The sequence below is a fragment of the Myripristis murdjan genome, chromosome 10 (genome assembly GCF_902150065.1).
Source record: "Myripristis murdjan chromosome 10, fMyrMur1.1, whole genome shotgun sequence".
NCBI lineage: Eukaryota > Metazoa > Chordata > Actinopteri > Holocentriformes > Holocentridae > Myripristis > Myripristis murdjan.
In genome coordinates, this window is record NC_043989.1 from 5,387,545 (window position 1) to 5,413,636 (window position 26,092).

Below are 26,092 nucleotides of genomic sequence, written 5' to 3' on the forward strand. Positions count from 1 at the left end.
TGGCATTTACCTAACTGTACTGAAGCTCTAAGGCCAGATTCTCCATTATGGGCTAATTTGTTGTTGTCATGTTGACTAGTTGAGTTTTGACTATTTTGTCCTGACTCTTCAACCACCCTAGAATGTTTTATTGTAAAATTGAGACGGAATATTGGAATTATACATTTATTTTTTGCCAGTAGTCAAATAGACGTAGATGTTTCGGCAACATTTGGACAGGTTTCAGGATTTAAAAGTGAAGCTGCCTGGCTGAGGAGCTGGAAAGAGCTTCACACACAGTTTGATTGGTGGAATCAAAAGAGCTATAGTTCAATGGCGGGGAAATGTTTGCAGGAAGTTTCCTCCGTACTTTGTGACAGAGAAAACACTGGTGCGATTGGTTGATGGATATCGCCTCTCCCCCACTTTATCTAGTCTAGCTGCCTTGTTTGTTCTTTGCTTCCCCTCCGTGTCGCTCTGGCTCACACTCTTTCCCTCGCTATCTGTCTCTCTCCCGCTCTCAGACTTTGCGCTGCAGTAACAAAGGCCCGTGTCAGTTGAAGTGAAGGCAGTCACGCTTAGTCAGCCCCTCTCCAGTTGCTATAATCAAACACTTCCCAAAGATTCGCTGTCATATCGCTCTCTCTCCCTCCTCTCCCATCTTCCACTATTGTTCCAAAACAAGTATCCCCGGGACTCAGTGGAGCGCAGCGCTGATCCTCAGCTTGCACAGAAAGTTTTACAGGGGTTACCCATGAAAAAATACGAAGCTCAGCTCAAAAGCCCTCAGTGACATTTTAAGCGAGGTATGCCTTTGCCTTATTAGCAATGTCAAGAGGAATGATTAAAGGCAAGGAGGGCGCTCTGATTCCATCAATTAACATTTTATTCCAGATGAATTAAACATCTGCTGTTAAATTATCAAGAAAGAGACACAGAAGAGGGAGTAAGCTATGTTAAATCCTCTTAAATCTGCAGCAGGAAACTTTGCACCGTTGCCAAATGGCAGGGATGGGTAACTGTTTGGAAAGCGGACGCAAATATCCAGAAATCCTGCAAGGTGACGTCAGTAACCTGCACACGGCATGCTCGTGTTTACCAACCCAGCTGGGCTGCGATGCTTCAAAGCCAAAGATACAAAAAAAGACCGGAGAGACAGAAGATCTAATGTTGGTGAGTCAAGCTTTCCCTGGAAGGAGCCCAGGTTTATTGCCGTCTGAATCTCACTCCTTTGGCATTTTCTGTGTGTGAAGATTTCCAGTGTCCATACCCATACAATTATATCTCATACCGTGTTTCAATTAGAAGCTTCAATCCTGTCTTGCATTCCCACTTTGGGATTCGGTCTGATATGACTGGTGTATTTTTACATTCAAGTCTGACCTAGTGCCGTTGTAAATCTAGTAGCTATTAAGAGTCATGGTGGTTCACTTGGCATGCACTCACAACTTTATGATCTCTGAAACAAAGCGTCTCGATGGAGCGAATCCCTGGGAAAATGTGGTTGCAGCAAGATAATGGGTAACACCCTCCCTTCCCTCAGCAGCTCCTGTTGAAGTGCCCTTAAACAAGGCACTTCAACCCCGAATGCTTCAGTAGAGCTGCTCAGAGGCCAATAACAAGACTGCGGTTCTCAGTAAGAATATTATCTTTGTTAACTTGCTTGATGAAATAAGATTGTAAGGGAGCATGGAGAGGTTTTCTCCCTCGGCATAATGCGTATTTTTACCTTGTCCCTGATGCCCTGTCGGATGTTTTCTCTCTCCGCTTCCATTTTTGCATATTTCGCCTTCCTCTCCTCCTCCTGTTGCCTCAGCGCCTCTTGCCTTTCTTCCTCCTTTTTCTCTGCATCGGGATCCTTCTCTTCCTCCCCACCGAGCATCTTGCCCATGTCTTTGGTGGCCCCTGTTTTTGTGAAAAAGAAAGAAAGAGAGAGGCAGAGAGAGAGAAGAACAAAATGTTAAGCAGAAATCTTTTAACGAGAAGCCAAGGTGAATCAAACTAATTACGCATAATGGATCTAAGCTATCGGCTGCTGCTGAGCATTTGGTGTGCACAGTGGAGCAGCGACAATCTGGTTAATCCAATTTGTGCTTCAAGTCCTCTGCAAAGAGCGGCCGCATCTGCCCTCGACTGCACCAAAGACAAAAGTATCTGCCAATCCAGGGAAGAGGTGAGTGCCACGAACAAAAGCACAAGATAAAAGACGCTGCAATAAATGATCGCCAGTCCCTCGTCACCCTATCTACATACACACGCACAGCATCCAAAGGGACGAAGGGTCGAGACCTGGGAACAAAAGGCTCAGAGTCCTTTTGTAAAGCCTGTAATAAACAGATAATGTGACCCATCCTGCTATTGATCTCATCTCCTCTCAGGCCTTGTTAGATATGCCAAACAAGACATCAAGCACCCACTAAATTTACTTATTTATTGGAATATCTGCTATTTGTCAGGTTGCTGTGGCTTTGACGCTTCATTTCGTATTCTGCAAAGAGAAATGAATCAAAGGTAAATGCCGATTTATTTCTTTATTCGTGTGTCATTGGTTGAAAAAAAACGAAAGTGTCTTGGATCCTGAATTGTAGGGAGTGGGGAGCCGGGTCCAAAGAGATGCCAAATCATCAATTAGATTGACTTTTCTCTCTCAAGGACGACGGGGTTATTAAACAGCCCACAGGCGCTGGCCAAGCTGATGGACATTTCAATAGGCAACACTCAGATGGAGAGCCAGTGGGGTTAAGTAGATAGAGAGGAGTGATACAGCTATCAGCACTGACATGGATCCTGCAGATGGCCGCGAAAGATTTGAGGAGATTATCTTCAGTCTTTCTTTTTTTTTTTTAATTCAGAGCTGAACTTTGAAAGGAAAAGCAAAATGTTTCGGCTCTAAATCTTTTGAACAATTATTAACTAATGTCATAGTTCCCTATATGAAAAACTCAGAAAACTGGATTCCCTATTGCCTGTATTTTGTGAGGTTAAGTCCCCCACCTTGAACAACATAGTGTTCCCCTACTGGACTGAATCCTACTGAAGACCCCAGTTAACCTCATATTTTTCTTAGACAAAAAAATGCCAAAAACTTTCCTTGAGTTTTAGTTCAGTTAACACGATTCCAGCAACCACTTTGTCCAAGTATAGCTCACATTTTTCGAATCATGAATATTTCCTTTTGGACTAAACTCTTTGCTGAAAATGCAGTAAATTCTCTTCTGTGATACTGTGTGCCTGTGCTCGCCTAATAATTTAAGGGGTTTTTACTTAATTACCATTAAAAGCAGGAGTGTGCCAGCTGCTCGGGGTGTAATGAGACTAAATTCCATGCTACGAGTGTTACGGTAACACTTCAAGATCAAAATGGAGCAAAACATTAAAATAGTGGTGGTATTATCACAACGCTGATGCCATAACCCATTTCCTCAGATGTGTTCCCCCATCACAAAACATGCTGCATGCAATTATATGTTTTACATTTTAATAATTTTTGTTGTTTTTAAAATACAGATGCCAAACGTAGCTTGAACACTGTCCCGGTTAACACAGACAACCTAAATAAATAAAATAAAGACATTGATGTGTAAATAAAGTTTGTGAGGCGACTCGCTTTGGACAGATTATTTCTTGGAGGAGACGACGGTTTCTTCCTGTGGGTGTCAGCTGATTGATAGGAAGCCGAGTGTGATACGAAAACACCCGACTCAGCATAACAGAGAGTTTGACCAATCCCATCGGTGGTTTGATGGATGGTGTCGCTCTGTGGAGGGTGTTTTTTCACTCTGGACAAGAATAAATGGCAGCAAATGGCTTCTTTTGATGAGAAAAACAACAACTATGTTGACTGTGTGCAAATACCGGCAGAAGCCATGGATAAAGGAATTAAAAAAAACAAAAAAAACAAAAAAAAAAAAAACAGGATGATACTTTAAAGGTATTCCACCCAAGCTAAAAAAGCCATATTTCTCCATGTAGCCCGACTGCAGCTTATTCATCTGGATAGTTTCTGTGTAATTTGGTGACGTTTCCAGTCTGATGCGATCTTCCAGCAAACTGTGTCCATCCATAATTCATTGTCCTTGCGGGCGGACAGATACAGTTTGCTGGTGTTGCTCGGCAGGAAATAGTTCCTAATGAAACTCTTCACTCCTCATGGTTGTGGATTATGCCGATTAACCGTGTCATTGTTTTCGGAAAATGAATACTCATCCAGCTCCACTGTATTGGGGTGAAAGCAGATATAGACTGGAAACCATGCCAAATCACACAGACAATAAGTGGAGGAATATCTTTTTTTTTTTTTTTTTTTTGTATTTTGACATAACAACTACAAATTTTCTTGCCATAGATGTACGGCACTGTAAAAATAGTCTGTTGCTGACTTTTCCGATATCAGTGTGGCATAAATTCAGATCATAAAGGTGCAGAGGCTAATCAACACTGTCAGCTGGGGCGCTGAGCTGCTCCACCGGTGCTTTTTCGACACTCCCATTGCACAGGACTCCGGCCGTGCAGCATGTCCACATATCAGACATTGTGCTCCCACTCCAAAGGCATCCGCTTTCCTTCCAGCTCAATGGCTGGAAACGAGCCAGTGCTCCTGCAGTGGCCTTGCGAACCCTGAACCGTGACTTTGCTCATATCCAACCGGCCAGGAATTGATTTTAATGAGAAGTGGGCCTCCTGGACCACACCGGACACATGTGAAATACCCCCCCCTACATGCACGCACACCAAGCTTAGCGCGTTTCCTTCCACTATCAACGCCTCGCTCTCCGCCCCAGTCTGTGCTCGGCTGCTACATTGCGCTTCACAGACTCTCCGGAGGGAAAATGCAAAGACACAGCCATCTGCCTCGGCCAAGAAATTGATGAGACAGCGATGACCTTGAGGCTGCTGGCTGCGGTCCGAACTTTCCGTGACGGCCAAGACAAGCCCCAGTCCTTAGTCATATCGAGCCGGGTGACTGCTAATTAATAAACAGGCGTCTTGGTATTTTTTACTGTTTTATTAACATATTAGTGTGCAGGACAAATGACTAAGACTTGCTGGCGAACTGTGTAACATAGAGCATATGCATGGTCAGTTGTATGGAGTTAGAGCTGCGTGTAGAAAAGTATGGCAAGATGGAGTCACTGGCTTCATAACCAGAAAACAGCAAACACACAGCTTCTGCTAACATTTGTTATGTTTACATACATATACATTCCATATCAGCCGTGTGGCTCGGTGCTTTCTTCTTATTGGTCCTTTATAAAAAGGCGATCAGTGTTTATAAGCGTCCAATCAGTGTTGGCGGTTACAAAGAAACGAGTACTGAGGCGATTTCCTTGTGATAACCAGTAACCTAACGCATCCGATTTTCCAATTTTTCAAACAAACAAGCCGTTGTGTTACATTGTTATTCATCCTGCTTGTGATGTTGGTGCAAAAACAAATAAAAATAAAACCCCAGAGCGAGGCTGCCTGGGTTTAACACGGACTCCTGCGTGTGTTTTGCTCAGCCAACAAACGCTATCAGCAGAGATGAAGAGAGCCTGAACATCACGGAGGCATTTTGAATAATTTGGAGTGTTTTTTTTTTTTTTTTTTTTTTTTTTTTTTGGTCCTTGGCTGTACAAAACACCGACTGTGTTAAGACAAAGGCAGTGGGAACAATCAGCCTTCCAGGGCATTGCAAATGGTTTCTAGTTTTAGAAATATGTGACTCTTCTCATTGGATAAAACTATAAAGTAATGAGTTAAGTTTTTAAAATAATGTTCCTCAACTCTGGCTGTTGTTGTTTATATGAGACGTGAAGGGATGGAAAACTCGATGAGCATTGTCCGCTAACTTTGTCAAAGACCCGCCTCAACTCCTTCCTCTTCATCAGACTTGCTGCATATTTTTGTATGATTTAAGCAAAAGGGGCGAGAAAAAAAAAAAAAAAAAAAAAAAAAAAACTCCAGCTGTACTTGGTGAATAAATAATGAAGACAGGCTAATTATAAACCATGTTTTGCCCCTTGTAAAAAAAAAAAAAAAAATCCCTGCAAAATATATGCATGTGGAATATATGCATATAGACTTCAATCACAAATATCTATTTCATGTCCCTCTGATCTGCTCCATCTCCCGCACTCCACAAACACACACTCAAAGCCCGTGAACACAGACAGAGGTGAAAATACTGTGATAGGAGAGAGAAAAGCTGATGATCTGTGATTTAGATTCAAGGCCAGCCATGACACGCTGCGGAGTGAGTTCCTTTTTCATTGCCTGTCGACCAGAGGACCCGGGCTCAACATGCTAACAGGCATCAAGCATCATAGAGCTCCCGTATTATTATTTATAAGGTGCTTGTATGCATTAGTAAAGCAGAAGTTCCCGGGTTATTTTGCATATATTTGCAAAAATGCTCACAGAAAAGTGATACCATGTCTGCACAAATGACTTTTTTTTTTCCTGTTTGTTGGAGCTTTCTGTGCTTTACGCCGGGCTGACTCGCAATCGCTGGATGGGAATAAAAACAGCCTCTCGACTTGGTTGCCAGCAGCTCGAGGAGATCCCCCAAATCTTATACGCTAAGTGATCTTCACAGGAACCGAGCAGGCGAGCAGGCTCTGAGGGTGAATATCGCGGGGCTGATATGTATATTCCTGGCTGGTCAAGCTGAACGGAGGAACTTTTGAAATTAAAACTTTTTTTTTTTTTTGTTAACTTTATAGTCTGGAGCTGCAAATTAAAACATCACGACAGGCTCGACACAGTGCCTCAGTCCCCGGCTTTTATTAGACGTATCTTCCTTCGCTCCTGCCACCGTGACCTATACTCTCACCTTCTCATTAGCGCTGCCACTGATACTAAAATGTCAATTAATGCTAACAAAAGCTAAGGTCCTCCCCACTTTGGGTTACAATGAGCGCTGGCAGTATGGTTATCTGGGCGTCAAATGTGCGGGGATGAAAAAAGCCTCTTGTCAGCTCGTCCAATGCACCGAATCGATCAATTTAACAATTATTCCAAAGAAAGGGAAGGGTGGGTTATCTCTCTAATTGCTCGGCTTTGTTTTTCGCCCGGTATGACTGAATCTACCCATCTGACGAGTGAAACACAATCATGAGAGGTGAAGGTTGGGCCTGTGGAGAGCAGCAGAACCAGCTGTGTCAAATTTAGTTTGCTTTAGTCTGGTCTAATTGCACCGCAATTACAATTATGCGCCAATTACAAAAGGAAGCTCTAATCAAAAGAGTTACCCTTCAGCAAGTAGTCATTTTACATTTCAGGCATTCGGCTGACGCTCCTGTTCGGCGCGCCGGGACAACAGGGGCTGAGAGTCTTGCTCAAGGGCACTTCAACAGGAAACACTGCAGGGACAAAGCGTGACATTTTACTTATAGGACTCTCTATCTATCCACTAAGGGAGCCCGTTCACAAGTGCTTGTGGTCCGGCGTGCCAGCTGCCTACTTTACAACCCGCGCCCGCATCCCGCCATGCTCGTTTGGTATTTTCCAGCATCAAGCAGCTTCCAAATCAGGCGGATAGACGTCTCATCTATGGACTACTGCAAATTACATCATCGCTTTGTAATTGATGCCATTTTCTCTTTCACATACCGCACGTCGCTGAGCCTCTCCCAGCCCACCGCGCAGCTAATCTAAGTGCTCAAGGCTAATTAGCTTGTCTGATTGTGACAAAGTTGCTGTGTAGCGGCATGAGACAGTTGCTGTTCCCAAAAGCCTCAGTGTCATCAAACGCTGCCAGCTGTGGAGTGCTGGAACGGGACGGGGACGCGGCGACGCTACACAAGAGCGGCTCAGAGTCTCAGCTATGGTTAGGGAAATGCATTAAGGGACGCAACAACACTGAAACGTGCTCAGAAGTAACTGGAACACATAATAGATAAGTCACGACAAACGCTAAGGCCAGTAATTGAAAGCTGCATAAAGAAAATGTTCATGTTGCTGCCTCCAAATGGTTGTTTGACCAAGAATGTTTATCAATCCAGCCTGTCTGTGATGCTTTACACCAGAGATACCAAAGACACATGGTCTGCAGAGCAAAGTGCAAGTGCATTTAGGGTGTGTCAAAGTCCACTTTTGGTATTTTAATGGCAGAAATAAGGATCATTACAACAGCCGCATGATTCAAAAGGGTTGTACTGAGTCTCTTCATTAATCATGGGTGCAATAAAACAATCAGAGTGCCACCTCCCATTTAATTCCCTTTAAAAGCCAGGTGTGTCACACCTTGGTGGACTGCTGTTATAATGGTGGATCTTCCAGGTAAGAAGGAAACAGATGCACGAGCACAAGCAGATCATCTACAGCAGGGGTCACCAACCCAGTCCTCAAGGGCCCCCGGTCCTGCAGGTTTTGGTTTCAGCTCTGCTCTTTCACACCTGATCCATTTAAGGGCTTCATGCTGATTGGTTGAAGCAGATCTACCTGAACAGGGCGTGCAGGAAGATGTGCAGGCCTTAATTGGGTCAGGTGTGCAAGAGCAGAGCTGAAACCGAAACCTGCAGGACAGGGAGCCCTTGAGGACTGAGTTGGTGATCCCTGATCTACAGCAACAGCGACTCAGCAGACCTGCTTTTTGTCGCTCAGTCACTTTCAGCTGCCTCAAGATCACAATGCAGCAACAATGCGCCTGACCACAGCTCATTTTAAGACCAACACGCCCATGGGCATGGGTTGGAAACAAAGACGAAGGTAAAACAAAGACGCAAACAAAGCAAAGACCAGTCACTGTGTGTTTGGTCTGACTTTTTTGGACTGTCCAATGTTAATATTCAACTTTGTGTCAACCAAACCCAGTTAAAAGTCAAGTGATAGTTGAGTATTTACATTGTCCAGGTTGATAGGAAGTGCCTGCACTGACTCAGCTGATACAAAGTTGACATTAAGATGAATATTTAACATTGGACAGTCCAAATAAAGGGTTAAATGAGGACTCAGCTGACATATGAGTCATTTAATGGCTGAGTCTATGCAGTTCTCATAATGAGAAGCTTGTTCCAGGGTTTTGTCATTTGAGTCTAAGAGGTCCTTGTTGACACAATTTCTGTTACTGTAACTTGTTGTAACGTCATTTTTGATTTGTCACTTCTTGCCAGTGAGCATCATGAATAAAGAATATGCATTTGTTTATTTATTTGTTCATTCTTATTAGGGGTCAGCATGAGGGACTGTCAAATTCCCCTCATTCCTTCCTCATTCCCCATTTTATTTCACTCTAGTTGCTGCTGCAGGAGAGGTGTGTATGAGTGCTTCCATCAAAGGTGATGCGGTTAACCTCCCACCTTCTGTAGCTGTTAGCAGACACACTGCTCTTTAGGTCGCATCTGAAAACACAAGGCTTCCTCCGGGTGCAGTTTAATCTAATGTGGTCCAATATGTATCTGTGTGTGTGTGTGTGCGCTCACGAAAACCCGCGGGAACGCGCGCTTTAAGATGCGGCGCTCTGCTGTACTATCGTTTACTATCTCAAGCTGTACAGTCACACCGCTGCCATGAGCGTGGAGGAGCGCTGGTGGCAGCTTCTAACCGCGCCAACTCATCAGAGCTTAAAAGGGACTTTTTAGGTCAGCCGAGGCCCGGGGGCTAATTTCAAAGCAGGGGAAGGCTTGCTCCGCTCAGCAGCACAAAGGACTTGAAATTGAATAGGATCAGCGAGAAGTTCAAAAGTTGCGGAGAGTGAGGTCGCACGACGGATTAAACTGTGCAGAGTTACGTAAAGGCCGGCGTTGGAGCTGCAGAGATCGTGTGAAAGAGTGAGCGGAGAGCGTCTGAGAGTATCTGTGGCGCTGTGTGTGGGTGTGTGGATGAGGCTCCGTGTGTGTGTGGGTGTCGCAGAACGAGAACAAAATGTACCGCTCTTCCCACTATGTGTCTGCGTGTGTGTGTGTGTGTGTGTGTGTGTGTGCATGTGTGATGTTTATATGTGTGCGTATAAGTGTGTGTTTATGCGTGCACGCGTACCTGTTTGTGTGTGGTGTCCGTGCAGGGAGTATGATTGAGTGTGTGTCCTGCGGGTGCATCTGGGCTCCTACAGTATGTGTGTTTCCACTTGTCTGCGCAAGTTTGTGTGTGTGTGTGTGTGTGTGTGTGTGTGTGTGTGTGTGTGTATAGCTGAGGTAAGGTTTTGTGTTCAGTACTGAAGGACGGGAAGGTGACAACACATGAAAAGTGTCCCCTGTAGAGCCGGAGGCGCGTGGAGAAAGATGGAGAGAGAGAGAAAGAAAGAGAAAGAGAGAGAGAGAGAGAGAGAGAAAGTGGAAGAGAGAGAGAGAGAAAGAATGGGGGAGAGAGAAAAACAAGGACAGACCAAGAAGGTTGAGCAAGTGAGCGAGATAACACACAACAGATCACATCTGAGAGACCAATGGAGAGAGAGCGATAGAGGGAGAAACCACGCAAGAGGTAGAGGTAGAGAGGAAAAAAGAGAGAGAGAGAAAGATGGTGTGACACTGAGCAAGTGGACGGCAAGGTTAAGAAAATGGTGAAAATGGTGACAAAGACAGAGAGGATGGAGAAAGAGCATTAAGAGCAAGTGATGAACGAGAGAAAGAGCTAGAATATGAAGAAGAAAAGAGGTCGAGAGATATTTAGTGAAAGAGAAAAGATTTGATGAAAGACAAAGGTGACAAAGGTTGATAAATCTAAAAGAAGAGCAAAGAGCGAGAGATGGAGATCGAGTGAAGTAGAGAGCAAAAAGGGGAAAGCAGGAAAGAAAGCGAGCGATTTAAATATCTGATCAAAGAGCGAAGAGAAAGACGGCGAGAACAAAACAGAAACGGGTTAAAGAAAAGATGAAAAGAGGACGGCGGAAAGATGCAAAATCCGGCGGAAGAAGAAGAACGAGAGAGACGAAAAGGCGAGAGGAAAAGTGAGAACAGGAGAGGGAGAGACGCTGCAGCAAATATTAAAGAAAAAAGTGACAGATCGAGAAAGAGAGAGAGAGGGAGAGAGAGAGAGAGAAAACAGCGGGACCAGATCAAGGACTCTGTGTTCCTGCTCTCCCATCTGTCACCCGTCCTCAGGAGTCCCAGGGCGACTGACCGGCGGGTCCCTGCTTCAGCCCACCCCGTCTCATCCCCCCCCACCCGGCCCAACCTGCCCCATCATCATCATCATCATCATCATCACCATCATCATCATCACCATCATCATCATCAGCCTCCTGCCTGACGCCCAGCAGGGAGACGAGGACACAAACAGTCAAACGGTGTAACAGAGTCCGTTTCTCAATCTGTGTTTCCTCGTGTCCTCAGTGACCCTTTTTCGTCGAACTCAGACTTTGCTCAGTTGGGACTTCGCCGTGTTGCAAATTAACGACGATAAATAATAAATAAATGGCAGCCGGGCTAGAAAAACAAGGAGGAACAACAAGAGAAAATCCGAGTAATTAACAATCCAAGTGAGTTAATATTCTGGTGGGGGTAAATTTGTTTGTAAAATTGGTTTACCGTATAGCTCCAGTCTCTACTCCGAAACACTTTTTCAGTGTAAACGCATTTTTCGCTTTGTTTGTTTGCATTAAGCTAATTGAGCACAGCAACCAGTGTTCACATGTGGCCACGACTGAGCTAGTTTATAAAACAACCAGACAGTGGCAGTGAATTGAGCAGACGCCACAATTTATTAGTATTATCTTATTATTCGATTATTAGTATTATCTTGTCTTATATTATTATTATTATCTATTATCCATTATCTTACAGGTGAGCATCCCTCTGCAATTTTGCATAGTACACCTTTGAAGGTAACTGTTGGATGGACGCATAGCATTTAGGATTGAGACGATTCATGGCCAGAGTCATATGTGACTGCCATTTCAATGCAAAATAGAAACATAAACAATATCCCACAACAATATTCTCAAATTACTCTCTAATCGACGTGGGGCTTAGTGTATAAGGTGGTGAAAGAAATGTGGATGTGTTGCAACACATGCAGGGAAATCCAACGAATTTGGCCAGATATAGTGAAATAATCTGTTGTCATTCAATAGTAACACGTCGGCTCAGTTGTGTTGAAATAGTCGGGCATTTAAGTGACGGAAAATCAAAGTGTAGATGTGCGCTGAACAGTTTTAAGGCATGACGAGGAGGCGAAGATCCTCTGGTTTGTGTGGTTCACCTCCACAAAGTGCCTTCAAACCGTTTAACACACACCTACAAGTTGATTATCCCACATTTACTGGGGGTCATTTACCAACAATATGAAGGAAAGAGGAGGAAACAATATATAAAAGTTGTGTTTTTTTAATGTTGCTATGGTTTAAACGCTGGGTAGCGGATGAATTTAGAACGGAGATTAAAGCTGAGCCAAAGTATTTGTGCAATACACGGTTTTAACGGACACCTGCCGGCCAATCAGAAAAGAGTATTTGCTCAGACCAATCACAGCTGCAGTTCACGTGTCAACCAAGGATGTAGCCTCTGGTGTCTTGGCCACAGAGGTTTCAAAGCACATCATGAGGTGCACGGCCTCAAACTGCAGGTTTGATCTCCCTGAGAAAAACTTGGGAGGAAAGTTCTCCTCCTTGATGAAAGTATCGGCTTGGTATTTGAATTGACACCTGTTTCCAACACGCTGCAAGCCAGTGCCCTAAGCTAAGACTCGGGGAAATGTCTCGACGGGCTCTGATCGATGTCGCTGAGCTACACAACAGGACCTGATCAGACGTGTGTGTGTGGGCGTTTAAATAAAATGCTGGCAAAAAAAAAAAAAAACGTTTGAGCAAATTGTGATAAAAAGCGGGAGAAACCGTTCCATCCACATCCGCATCTTCTTAAAAGGTCATTTAAAAGTCTTGGATCCAACTCGGCGTCGTGATGCTTAAAAAGATCCGTGGTTATGCTTCTGCTCCCACACAGAGTCTCTTTCTATCAGTATAAGACCTTGAGAAGATGGAAAAAAAGCTTTTGTTGAAGCCGCTCTGAGTCACTTTTCACGCTGAGATGCGGGGCTGCCTGTGCTGCTCCTTGACAACTATTGACTCCATCAGTGAGACCGGTCAGGTTTTTCAAACGGAGTCGTCCTTTGAGAGCTCTAAAAGCATCTCGGCTCGGAGAAGAGGAGAAATCCCCGCTCAATACCCGAGACTGGTGGAAGGTGACGGGACGGAGAGCACGGTTTGACAGAATACCTCTGACTGAAAGGTGACAAGTTCAGTTCGTGCAAGAGGGATGGAGAACATGTCGCCAACTGGTATTAGAGCATTTAAAATGTAGCCTAAAAAATGGCCAGGCATGCAACAGTTTGTGTTTTGCACTAATGAAAGGGTGCATTTTTATATTTTCTGACCCATAAGGATACTACTGTGTGTGTCTGCTTACTAATCCTCACTTAAAGCTGCACTATGTGAGTGAGTGAGTCAGGCCAACAAGCGAACCATGCAGATTCAACCATTAAATTGTGTGCTTATTCCGCATATTTTGGTAGGTGAGTCGTAGGGGTCTCAGTCAGCGTGAATTAGGTTTGCATGATGAACCTTTAATTCACTGTGTAACAAATTTGTATTCTGTGTTATCTTAACCCTTTGAAACCTGCGCAAATTGGCTCGATTTCTTTCAAAAAACATGGGGAAAATGGCAATGAGCAACTTGGCCAAAAAAAAAAAAAAAAAGATGATATTTATAATTATTCTAATATTCTAATATTATTTTAAAAAATATTATAATTTTATTTATTTATTGGCTATTTTTTATAACCTTTTTGGTTGCTTGATTATAAGTCATTTCCATGTTTATTTTTTTATTTTAATTTTAATTTTTTTTTTTTTTTTTTTACTTTTTTGGTCATTTTTTTATGATTTTTTTTTTTTTTTTCAAATTTTTGGGGCCATTTTTTTTTCTAAATTGCTCTTTGCGTTTTTCCTTTGCTTGTGAAAGAAATCAAACTAATTTCCTCAGGTTTCAAAGGTTTAAATACTGTTTTTAATGCTTTGTAGTATATCTATGTAGCTATATGAATGTGACCGCTGCCTCCCGCCTAGCGACCAGAGAGATAAAATTAACTTAAAGCTATATCTGGTGCTCTGTACCAAATAAAAGAATAAATAAATAACATTAAAAAGATCCAGCGTGTCACAGTGCCTTTGAGCAAGGCACCACACTCCTACCTGCTCAATCAGGTTAATGTGGATAAGAGCACCAGCCTATTGACAATATATGCGTATGTGTCCATCAACAGCCACGTGTCCCATGGGAGTGTTTAAGTGTCTAACATGTGAAACAACCAGCCAACCAGAGGCTTAATTACTGGGAAACCAAAATGGACTTTATGGATTTGGGTTTTATTGGCGGCTTGGGATTTCCTTATTTCTTTACTTCTGTTTTCTCTGCTTGTCTTTTTGATTTGTCGGTGGATGGGCGATTTTCTTTGAATAACCAAAAAGCAGCAACAAGGTAAAGGTAAATCGCAACAATTTGGTAAGGTAAATGGAAAACGAAATAAATGGAGGCCCTTCAGTTTTACATTTACTGCAAGCAGAGGGTGTTTTTTTTCCCCCCATTTCTTTTCGTATTTCCGTGCCCCCTGTCACAAAGCTACACAGCCTGAAATAAACTGAACTGAGCTGATGTGAAGATACCCGGTAATGTGGTTTCAACCTGTACATGGGGGATAAGTGGTGAGTAAGGCAGTAAGGGAATTGGGCTCATAAACTCATAACTGGACAGAAATAGGGAGGAGATTTTCATGTGCGAGGAGGCAGGGGACACTGAGGTGATTTGAGGTGTTTCACCCTCCCCGGCGTATCTTGGTAAATCTCTCAGGGGGGGGGTACACGGGGAAGCGGAGGCAGGAAGTACATCACTCCTGTGCTTTATCGCCGGTTCACCAGCATTATCATTGGAAGGCAGCCTCTGCAGACTCTGAGCGAGCAGGGACAGGCCACATTTATCACCTGTGAGGTTGGCACCAAGGACAAGGCGAGCCATCCATCCCCGCACCATGCAGGCCAACACACCAGCCGCTTGGGCTTTTTGCTTTGTGTTGTATTTGTGCAGAGAAAGCATGAGCAAAACAGGGAGGTAACCATAGAAATAATGTAAATAAGCCGATTAATCGATACGCCTTTTAATTTTAAAAATAATCCTAAGGGGGCTTGCGATTATTAGTCTTGAAATTCAAAGAGGTTTGATTCCTGCCGGTGTGTCCATCAATAAATGGGTGCTTTGATAAATGTTGCAAAGCCGTGCAAGCTAAAAGTAATCCTTAATTATAAATCAAACACATAAAAGATTTAATCAGAATCTGCAAAACACATTAAGGCAAAAATTCCCATAATTGCAATTATTTCCTCCCGGTAAAAAAAGTCTCAGGAGGATAATATCATTTTGAACAGTCACATTCATCATGAAGCTCATTGGCTTATTATGTTGGAGCCGATAACTGTCTTTATATGGATTTTAGGTCCGATAGCTTCCTGTGGCTCAGCAGATAAGCGCTATCTTTAGCAGAGCGTGTTCTGACAAGCCGAGGCGGCGCGGGGTGGTGCGTTTGGTCGTGTGCCAGAGATCACGGAGAGCAATCGCAGAACTTCATAAGTAATTAGTCTGGAGTCGCCGGGTAACGAGTCATGGAAGTGACAGGGCGGTAGGCGAGCCCACCGCCAACAACACCCGGGACACCGAGAGAGACCAGGAACCACCCCTGAAAAAAAAACAACAACAAAAAAACAAAACACCGGCATCAGAGTGTCAGGTCCAACACATAAAATCTGTCCACTCACCTGAAAACAAACTGATTTACATCGCAAAAGCTTTTTCCCACTACCTTTTCCTTTAACTGCTATTAATATGAAGATAGTTGCAGGATTTTTCAAACAAAGGGCACATTAAAATGTCATTTTAAAATGTCAATTCCATCATTTACAATCATAGAAAGCAAAACCTCAGCACTTGCTTTAGCGATGAGGAACTTTCCAAAAGGAGAATAATTTTCAGCCTCAACAACCATTAGAAATGCTGTTTTTGAAATGAGGAACGTCACAGCACAGTTATAAATGATTGTCATTTTACTACAGCCTGGGTTGAAAAACTAACCTATCTTTTATTGTTATTAAGGTGCTAAATTCAAGGCTCAATCGCAGTGAGGACCCTTTAGACTCCACAGACGAAAAATGATTTGATGGTTGCGTCTGCGTGGTGTAGCATATTTTTTTCTCATTTGAGTCTAAACGGTCCTCACTTCATCTGACCCTCTGCAGTTTTGCATAGCGTCCCATTATTTTTACGGCTATGTTATTAGCAAATATTGGTAAAGATCCATGCACAGCACAACCTTGCATTTGTTGTGTTCTTGCGTTGCAAAATAAAACACGACACTGCTGCAGTGCTGTGTGTCCAGAAATGTGGACAAACACACACACAAAAATTCAAGTATTTCCCAATTTGATCAATAAAAGTAAAATCTGTCTGTCTCCTACATAAAGTCCCTCATCACCTGCTGTCAAGGCGCCTGAATGTGTTGATGTATCTCGTTTTTACTCGTTTTTTGTCTGGTTTTGCCTGCTCTGTATTAATTTAAAAATAATCTGAATTCATCGAGACTTGTGTATAATCTTAGACAGATAACACTCATTTCAACCAGTTTTTTAAGTGTGTGCCATCAGCCTGCATTAGCACAGTCTGGTCTTTAAACTAAACTTCCAGACGTACGATTCGATGCCTAAGCTGGTGCCGCGACCAACTGCATCAAAGCGCCGAAGCTGCTTCATTGGATCCAACGTCCAGGGCGGCAGCACTGCCTGCTGGGTAGACAGGAGTCGTTCAATCGCTGCGATGAGAAACAATCGCTCTGCTGAAGTGTCCTCGAGCAATCGCTGAACCCCCTCGAGGCGCAAGGGCAGAGATCTGTAACAGACAGGTCTGCTCTGTGGTTGACCTCTGACCTCAGATTGACACATGTGAAAGGAGGATTTGCCTACAGGGAGCAATAATGCCTCATGCATTATTTTGAAGGCATAATTTTACGTCGAGAGCTCAGGTTGTTTAAGGGTTTGTCTGCTTTTTTTTTCCTTTCTGTCTGATCCTGCGTGTGCTTACATTAAAGGCAAGATCTAAAAATAGCCCGCCACTTGACTCATTAAATGCATCTCTGCGAGACAAAGGTATTAATGCCGACTTTCTCAACACAGCGCAGAGATCTGCAGGATCCACGAACATCCGAGACAGTCTGTTTGCGTTTAATATTCGCAAATAAAAAGACATTTCTATCCTTTGTTGGTTCTTGTTGGTTTAAATCTCAGCCATCTTGCTGTGCTGGAAAAACAAATCCACCTCCTGCACGATTTATTCACCCTAATTGGTCATATTTTGAATACATTTTTGATTGTTAATAGTAGCAAAACACACTATGGAAATGATGTTAACTTTCCTCTCAGCCTTATTAACGTTCATGGTCTTTGGCCTTAATTAATTAGTTATTAATTCTTTATCTGTCTGGAAAAAATACCTTTAAACCAACAGATGAAAAAAAAAGTGTTCTCCAAGGGTCCTTTCTTAGTCCATTTCAATGTGTTCACCTTCTGCTTTATTCCAGATTTATTTTTCTATTCCAATAATTACTGAATCATTTGATATTTAACACACAAAAAAACAAAAGTGGTTTCATTTCTGTTCTTTATGTAAGAGTATACAACTCATAAAATAAAAGGTCTCCACACTTCAGCTGCAGTTTTGGACTTTTGATAATGTCACTGTGGATTATTCACTTGTTACTTTGCATTTGACTGAGTCATTTATATAGATATTATTGCTAAAATATGGTCATGTTATATGGCCAAACATGCAATCTTTGCTTCAACTGCTGATGGTTAAGATGATCATTTTCACGAGCAGCCTAACATTTCTGTATTCTCCATGTAAAAGATGAAGACAGCCAATCAATTGTTTGGCCATGAGGTTTCTAAACTGGTCCCTCATTAATAAAGTGATCATTAATTTGGTCTGTGGGTACGTCTCATTTGCAAGGACGATTCCTCTCGTCTTGGTACCTGGTTAGGAAGGTTCCTTACTTCGTCCAAATGGTTACGTAAGAGATACACAACAAGTAGGTGTGGATTAGACAGTTTTAAGGCACTTTACTTCCAGGTCGTGCCTTAAAAACACTGAATGCACACCTTCTCATTGACTATCCTGCTTATACTGCAGTCATTTACCACCAATATAAAGGAAAAAGTGCATTCAGTGTGTTTTCCCTCCCAGCTGTTAATTTATCGAGTCCAGAACTCCAAAATACATGTGCAACACATTGTTTTAATGCACACCTGCCGGCCAATCAGAAAAGAGTACTCATCCAGACCTTGGTATGAGTGAATTCAGACAATCTACCGAGGAAACATCACTAAAGTAGGGGACCAGGCATCGGTAGTTTCCATGGTAATCAAACCTCTTGAGAAACTGCAACACAAAACAAAACTAAATGTAAATGTAAGGTTACCAAGGTTACCTGCTACCTAATGTTGAGATATGACTAGTATCTTTATGCTTGGTAAGTTGAGGTATGGTGTGACTAAACTTTTTGGCTGGCTGCAAAGGGGTGAAGGGAACATCTGATGTTTCCTTAAATTTCCACCAAATCAAGGAACTAAACTCGGATGTGTCCTGAGCTTCTTACTGCACTGAGACAGATTTAAGTGGCCATATTTCCTAAAAATGTGGCCTAACTATAACAAACTTCTTTGCAAATGAGACGGATAACCTTGTCATGAATGCACAGAATCTGTACTTCTTGTAATGCTAGTTGAATTTCAGATAAAGAAAAAAAAAACATCATCTACAGTAGAAATTGAGACACAGAGGCTGCAAATTACAAGAGCGGACTTTTTTTGTTCATTCCCGTGCACCTTCGTCTGCCCTCATTTACAAACACGCCTGTCAATCAGGGCCTTTATTAAGCTCAGGTCATTTCAGAGAAACTTTGTTACAGCCACTCTCATCAAACTATTTATCCATTAGCTGAGATCCAAGGTCACAGGGGTTCACTTCTCTGCATACAAATTATTCAAGAGGTAATTAGAACTGGCTTGCTGTGCTGCTGCTGCTGTTTGCTTTATTTGCCAGGTAGGTGACTTGAAAGCTGTTTTTTTCCCCCCTCGTCAGATCTGTCAAAGATTCAACTCATTATATTGCAGAGCATGATTAACTGCCTCTGATACGAGAGGAAAAATACACAATGCAATATGTATTATTATCCTCTAATTACACAAACCATGAGACCACATGCAACTGTAATCACTGCCTTTGTTTTTTTTTTTAAGTTGCTTTTACTTCAATGGGTGCTTTTATTTCAACATGTTTTTTTATTTTCATTTAGAATAAACATTTCTCATTTCAGAGAGAAAAGGCTCTGCGTTCATTTTTCTTCCACACTTCTCTCCAAGATAAGATTCTCACTAGATAATAAGATGCAGTGTGAATGATTACACTATTAGTAGATCTTCAAGAGACTTTCAGGCCAATATCATTCAAAAGATCTTTCATAAATATGCTAAAATAGTATTTTTGTCACCCAGGGTTACTGTCATTATCAGTTTTGCACGTTTTGTTTGGTGGTGCATCGCACATTTACCTGAGCAGTCTATAACATATCTGTCTGTTCCCGTATCCTATTGCATCCTATTTATATACTCATTAAATACCTCCGACGCCACTTCAAACACCTTGGAATACAAAGTAAAACTAGAGCCAATTAACAGGTTAACCAATTAACAGGTTCACTTATCTCCGCTCTCACATTTCTGTGCACAAGTCAACATAAAGAAGAACACCAAACATGTTTGAAAGTAAAACTTAAACTCCCCGACTTCATCCTTTTTTTTTTTTTTACCAGACATCCATGCATCAGATGAGACACGGTGGGTCTAAATAAGCCATGGAAAACACAGTATAACAAGCATATGAGGACATTTTGTTTGCGTATACCTGTAGTTCAGTGTTTATGGTTATTATTCCAACTTGGTGGAGCTGTTGTTGTTTTTAAGATTTCCTGCTAGCAGACAGACAGATGGAACGGGGTGAAAACATGCCAGAGGTGGAAAAAAAAAAAAAAAAAAAAAAGGTGTGGGGAGGGTGTCTGAATACCCAACCCAGATCTATGTTTGGGTAGATCAGTCAATCCTAGATTTGCATTTTCAGTAAATGGTGATTTCCCTCATGACTGAAGAAGCTGATGCTGCTCCCATTTCGGCTCGGTTGATGAAATTCTCCGTCATGTGAGCACCTGTCTCGACAGCAAATTAGAGACACCGCCCCGTTTCCACAGAGGACAATATCGGCTTCTGACATGGCTTTCATTTTCTGTTAAATCCGTCACTTAAATGTCTCATAATGACGGTCCAGGCTCTGCTCTGATGCGGTTCCTGCCTGTTTTAAAAAGCATATGTATGTAAATCCAAACGTCAACCTGCCATGCAAGCCGTGACAGGTTAAGAATCCAAACCATTCATCGCTATTGCATGGATACAATATGATCAAACGACTGACTTGCAATGTGAAAATTCAGGGTGAAACTCATTATCGAAGGTGAGGAGAAAGCTTGAGCTGGATTCCAGATGACCTCCAAAAGATGTCTCCTTTTCTTGCCTTAAAGCCTTGAGCTCCTTCGAGAGCGCCGCGATGTTTCTGTCACCTTCAGCTATAGGCATTATCATGAGAGGCCTGTGTAGCTAAGCCTGCCAAGATCCTACTTGGGTATGTATTTTCAACATAATGCAGGCACATTGATCCCTAAGCCTCATGGCTCTGCTTCCCTCCTGCCCCAGTGAAGCTTTTAGCTTCAATTTTGCTCCCTGCCTCTATGCTAATATCAGAAAACCCGTGATTCAATCGCCTGTGCCTCCCAACGGCTCTGGAGAGTCTCACCGATGAATTAGCCCGGCGAATCGGTGGCTTCCCGCTTCGCATAATCACCCTCACCCCGGCCTCCCCTGACACTCTCTGAGCATACTCATCGATCACGTGTGGGCAATCTGATTTCAAAGATAACTAACATCATTACTCAAACATGAGATCACGCCAGCCTCCACGCCGTCACCCGGTGGCTCGGATTTGTGTGGCTTTGGATGAGGGTGTGAAATATGAAAATCCAATTCGTTCCAATCCCTCTCGCAGCATGAGTGGCCATGCAGGAGCAAAGACAGTGTCACTTGGGAGCAGGTTGCAAGCACACACACACACACAGAGCCAGTCTCAGTGGAGATCTGCACGACTTAGATTGGGCTTGATTGCATTTTTCAGTTGGACATGTGCACCGTGCTATTATAGTTATTTATTTGTGTAGCCTTTGGTCCAACGTGCATGTTTAAACAAGGTGAATGAGAAGCGACGCCGCCTAATCTGAGACCCTGAATGGGAGCAAGGACAAACTCCCATAGCAACATCATTAGGGGGAAACCTTGCAACAGCAAAACAAGCACCAAACACTGACATCAAAATGTAGAAAAAAACAAAATATACAATATAATCAAAATATGAATGCTGCGTTCATCAAAGTCATCCTAAAATGACCAAAATCGCAAATTACCACCTGTTGTCTTAAAGCTCGACATCCCATCTTCCTTATTTTACATCTCCACGTCAGCGCTGAGGTGGATTTAACAGATTAAAACCAGACCGGGCTGTTCGCTTTTGCTTTGATTCACTCGATCGGTCTTTTTGACAGAAGCAGACGGCGTCGCTGATATTTTATACATTCAGCGTATACTTGGTGAACGCAAGGGACGGGGGAAAATTTTCCACTTCAAAGTCAAACCGGTCTTCATACACAACTCTGACGGGCAGAAGAAATGAATAAAGATGAACAACATACTGAATATGTCAGTGCGTGCGTGTGGACTTTTTTTTACCACTATTTTTTTTTTTTTTTTATATCAAGGTCAAATTCAAGAAAGTCTTGGTAGACTTAAGTTCCTCTTCTGACTTATTTGCCGTCATCCAGCCTGGAAGTGCGATGACAGCTGGTAATAAAATATAGTTGAGTTGATTCATACTGTGAATTAGAGCCTGCTGAATAATAGCAGCTTTTCTCTCGCTTCCTTTTCCTTCAGATCCATAAAATCCTCAAATGTAATGATCTGATGCTACGTAATAAAACATTTCCTATCCTTTCATAAAGGCGCCACATCAATTCTGAAATTCATGCATTCTCCATGTGATCTTACTGGGACTAATACAGTGAATTAGTCTCATTGGCGTTAATGAGACCAGAAGCACGTCTGTAAAGAGGCTCTGCAAAGTCAGCCTCAGCTACCACAGTGTGATTTTTTTTTTTTTTACTTTCGGTTTTTCTCATCTCCGCCACAAACATTAGGAATTTCCATTTCTTCTTTTCATGATTACAGCTAATCACTGTGTAAACATCAAGTGCAAACTATAATTAAATGAGTTCCTGAAAGTCCAAACTGTTGTCGCAGGTCTCTTTAATCACACCGAAACCGGTTTTGAAAAGAAAGTGAGGACTTTAGTTTTGAACACTGAGAAGTGGCCGGTATTAAAGGGACAGGATGCTAAAATATGTAATCACACATTAAATGTTTTTTTTTTAATGTTGTCATCATTGGGTATAAACATCATCATGGCTTTTATGCAGAGAAGCCTATGACTAGATTTTCCCAAGTTAATTGTTTTTGCTGGGAATTAAAAGTCACTTTCACTGGTAAAAAAAAAAAAAAAAAAAAAAAAAGTGCAATAATTCAATCAGAGCAAACTTGAATTTGAATTCCTCCCACCAATGACTTTTTAGACGCACCTGTTATCTTCCAGGAACTGTGGTAACTGTACCTGTTACCTCAACAGGCTAATTTTGTGCTGTTCCTGGGTGTAAATACATCATTTAACCTTTGATTTTTAAAAAAAATGTATTTATTTATTTTCAACCTGATAGACGGAGTTGTGCATCTTTAGCTAGCCATGGGCTTTCTCACATCAACCGCACGACTACAAGCCTCCAAAGTTCAGGTTTTTAACAAGTGACCGTCAGGGTAGTACTAACCTGCCTCACAACGAATCTAATTCAGTGCCAATGAGAGGCATATTTTCTCTTCGCAGGACGGCTGATTCATCTTACTGGAGTCCAGAAAATAATCGTTACCCTACAAGGTGAATTAAGTCCCACCGAGCCCTGCTGGAAAGCATCACAGTAGAAAATGCAGATGCTAAAACTTTCAGCTTTCATGTCTTGGTACAGGTAGATGATGAAGATAATACTCAAATGAAATACAAAATAAGGAAATTCACTTTTTAAATGAGCCATTGATTGGTCCATCATTGGTCCACAGTGAGAATAAGTGTTTTCAGCAACACGTCAAACATGCATGATATTTCTTTTTTATATCTAAGTTTTTTCCTTATTCTTAATTTCTGGGCCCTCAGCTCCTCCCACAGACGCCTGCCGCTCACTCTCTGCTGAGGCTGCACACAAGCAGAGAGGCGACCCGTGCCACACCTCATCATTTCTCATTTCACTTTTCACGCCGTTCGACGCAATTCATCATGTTGGAATAGCAAAAAAAAAAAAAATAAAAAGACCAAGAGAAAGACTAAGACGGGAGCCGAGAATTGAGGTCAGCGTTGGATTCTTTAACAGTTTGCTGTGGCGGCGAGACCCTCCCTCCTCTCCCCGCCGTCTCTTTGTGCACATCAAGAAACATAATCCCCATGTGAGAAGAGAGAGAGAGAGAGAGAGAGAGAGAGAGAGAGAGAGAGTGAAAGAGAGAGAGAGAGGCAGACGGAGGGAGAGTGAAGCAATAGAGAGAGAGAGAGAGAGAGGGAGATTGAGAAGCAGAGAGGGAGGATAAAAAAAAACAGTGAAATAGTAAAGAGAGAGAGAGGGAGAGAGAGAGAGAGAGAAAGGCCGAAAGTCGATTGTCCCTGAGGAGGAAAACAGGAAGTAGAGTGTGACGGCAGGGTTTTACATGCTGACTCATCCATGCCGGTGACCTTGCCTGGCTGAGGAAGAGGAGGATACAAAACATGGAGGGCTGCTTCCCCACCTGGGAGCCACTGTACGTACGTGAGACTCACCCGCTTTGGGACCCGCCCGAAAAACGGCTCGAGAACAACTTGTTTTTTTTTTTTTAAGTTTGATGACATTTGCTGAGTCATTTCTGCTTTATAAGGAAACACAAAGGAGCTCTACAGCTGAGGCACACATGTCCTGTATGGAAGTGGCTGAGATCGCATAAATAATCGCTAGATATTCAACAACAACACAGGAAAGAAAGTTACTTGAAAGTCTGTTATGCCGCAGGTGTGCAGCAGTTCACTGAAGTTAAAGGTGAACAGTGTGATAATGTAGATTTTATTAACAAATGTGTACCAATCTCCAAAATTCGATCTTGCGATTTACAAGCAAATTAGTACAATGTTATTTATAGGCTGTTTCCTAAAATGTGGGGTATGATGTGCTTTGGAATGGGTTAAAAGTTAAAAAAAAATCTATAAATAGTGTTGACATCACGTCAAACTGGAGGTACAGTCAGAGGTAAGTATAACTAGGAGTCTCGTATTTGTGTTAAAACTAAATATCTGCCTGAGCGGTAAATGAAACAGAAGTAGGTTATGTGGAAAATGGCATTATATCAGTCACATTGCACCATTAAAGGTGAATAAATCCCTTTTTAAAAGTGTATTATGTACAAGTATACAGAAGTGAGGATCCTGACAAAAAACAAAAAGAAAAACTGGATTTAGCACAACATTTGAAGGTTGAGTCCATATGGCTTTTATGACTCACTTGACTCACTTATAAATTTCGTGCTCATTCCACTTTTTTTTTTTTTTTTGGTACCTAATCAACCAGCAATTTTGCTTAGTATGTGTGTGTCTATGTGTGTATGTGTGTGTTTTTAACCACAAACCAACTCTTGCATCATAAAACTGAACATATTTCTTATTGAATCAACTGATGCGACCTTTCGATGTAGATATTTCCTATTGGCCACTCCCATCAGCCTTAATCTGTGCTCAAAAACACTTCAGCACACTTCAACACTCAGCTCAGCTCAATGTGAACTCTTAGCTCGCCAACTAGCCAGAGAGATATAATGGCAAACTAATTTATGTATGGTAATTTGAGAGGTGCTAGCCTATTCGCTAGTGTTACTGAGGACGAATCACATGTATCAGCGGTGAAATGATCAGCTCCCAGTCAGAAACAGCAAAAAAATTAAACACGTAGCCTGTTCTGTACAGTTTACATGACCATGCTGCAACTTTAGAAACATAATTCATTTGCAGACCTCAAATAATAATAGAAAATAGGCTGGTGATGTTTGTTCTTATGTCTGTCTGTGGTTGTCAGGCCTGAGAATAAAGGTGTATTGGGTTGAGGTATTCAGGCAGCGTGGTGGTGTACAATAGGCTGGTCTTCATGTTACAGGGTTTGTGTTCAGGCAGTGGAGTTGGGGAGTTGACCTTTGACCTTACAGTGGAGGAGGGGCAATTAGGATTTAGCCAATGTTGTTTGTTTTTCAGTCCAATTGGTCCCATTGTGCCAGACAAATTCAATTAGACCCTTAAAGAGAATCTATTTCAAATGCTAATGTGACCCGCGGATACATCTCTATCAAAACGCCTTCCCCTGCTCTCTGACTATTAATGGATTGCTGATGCATCATGGGAGCCTGTCAAGGTAAGGTCAGTGCGGACGCTGGGAGATATTATTAGACCGAGAGCAAAATGGATGTTATAGCACGGAGCCAGCTTCCTCTCAGGGAGAGACATCACTGTGCCGTGCCTTCTACATGAACCTTGAAATAAAGATTATCACGTGAAAAGCGGGAGATTTAGCACATAATGTTGTTATTTATGTCGGCATTATTCAGTAAACCATCATCATCCTCAGCATCATCCCAGAGGGACGACGCATGTGGAGGCACACAAACAGAAGCACAACCATGTGGGTTTCACTGCAGATCCCCGACACTCATCCACTCCCTGCAACTAACAGGATGCTGCATTATCAACGTAAGCTCTTTCCAAATATTTCCTCTTCGGTGTGGAGCAACAGCCGCTGCACGAAACGGGACAGAATCCATGAATATTTAACAGGATATGTAGACCATTTCTGATAGATATGCTGAGTTTTGTTGGTATGCATCATATCTGGTCAGTAAACATTG

General features: G+C 42.4%; 1 protein-coding gene across 1 annotated transcript in view; it reads right to left on the bottom strand.

The window, feature by feature from the left end:
- LOC115366679 (complexin-1) overlaps window positions 1-26,092 on the bottom strand; it is a 69,712-nt gene that overhangs the window by 8,943 nt on the left and 34,677 nt on the right. The window contains exon 3 of the mRNA XM_030062245.1: window positions 1,709-1,884. Within this exon, the coding sequence (XP_029918105.1) occupies window positions 1,709-1,884 (176 nt within the window). The remainder of the gene's footprint in view (window positions 1-1,708; window positions 1,885-26,092) is intronic.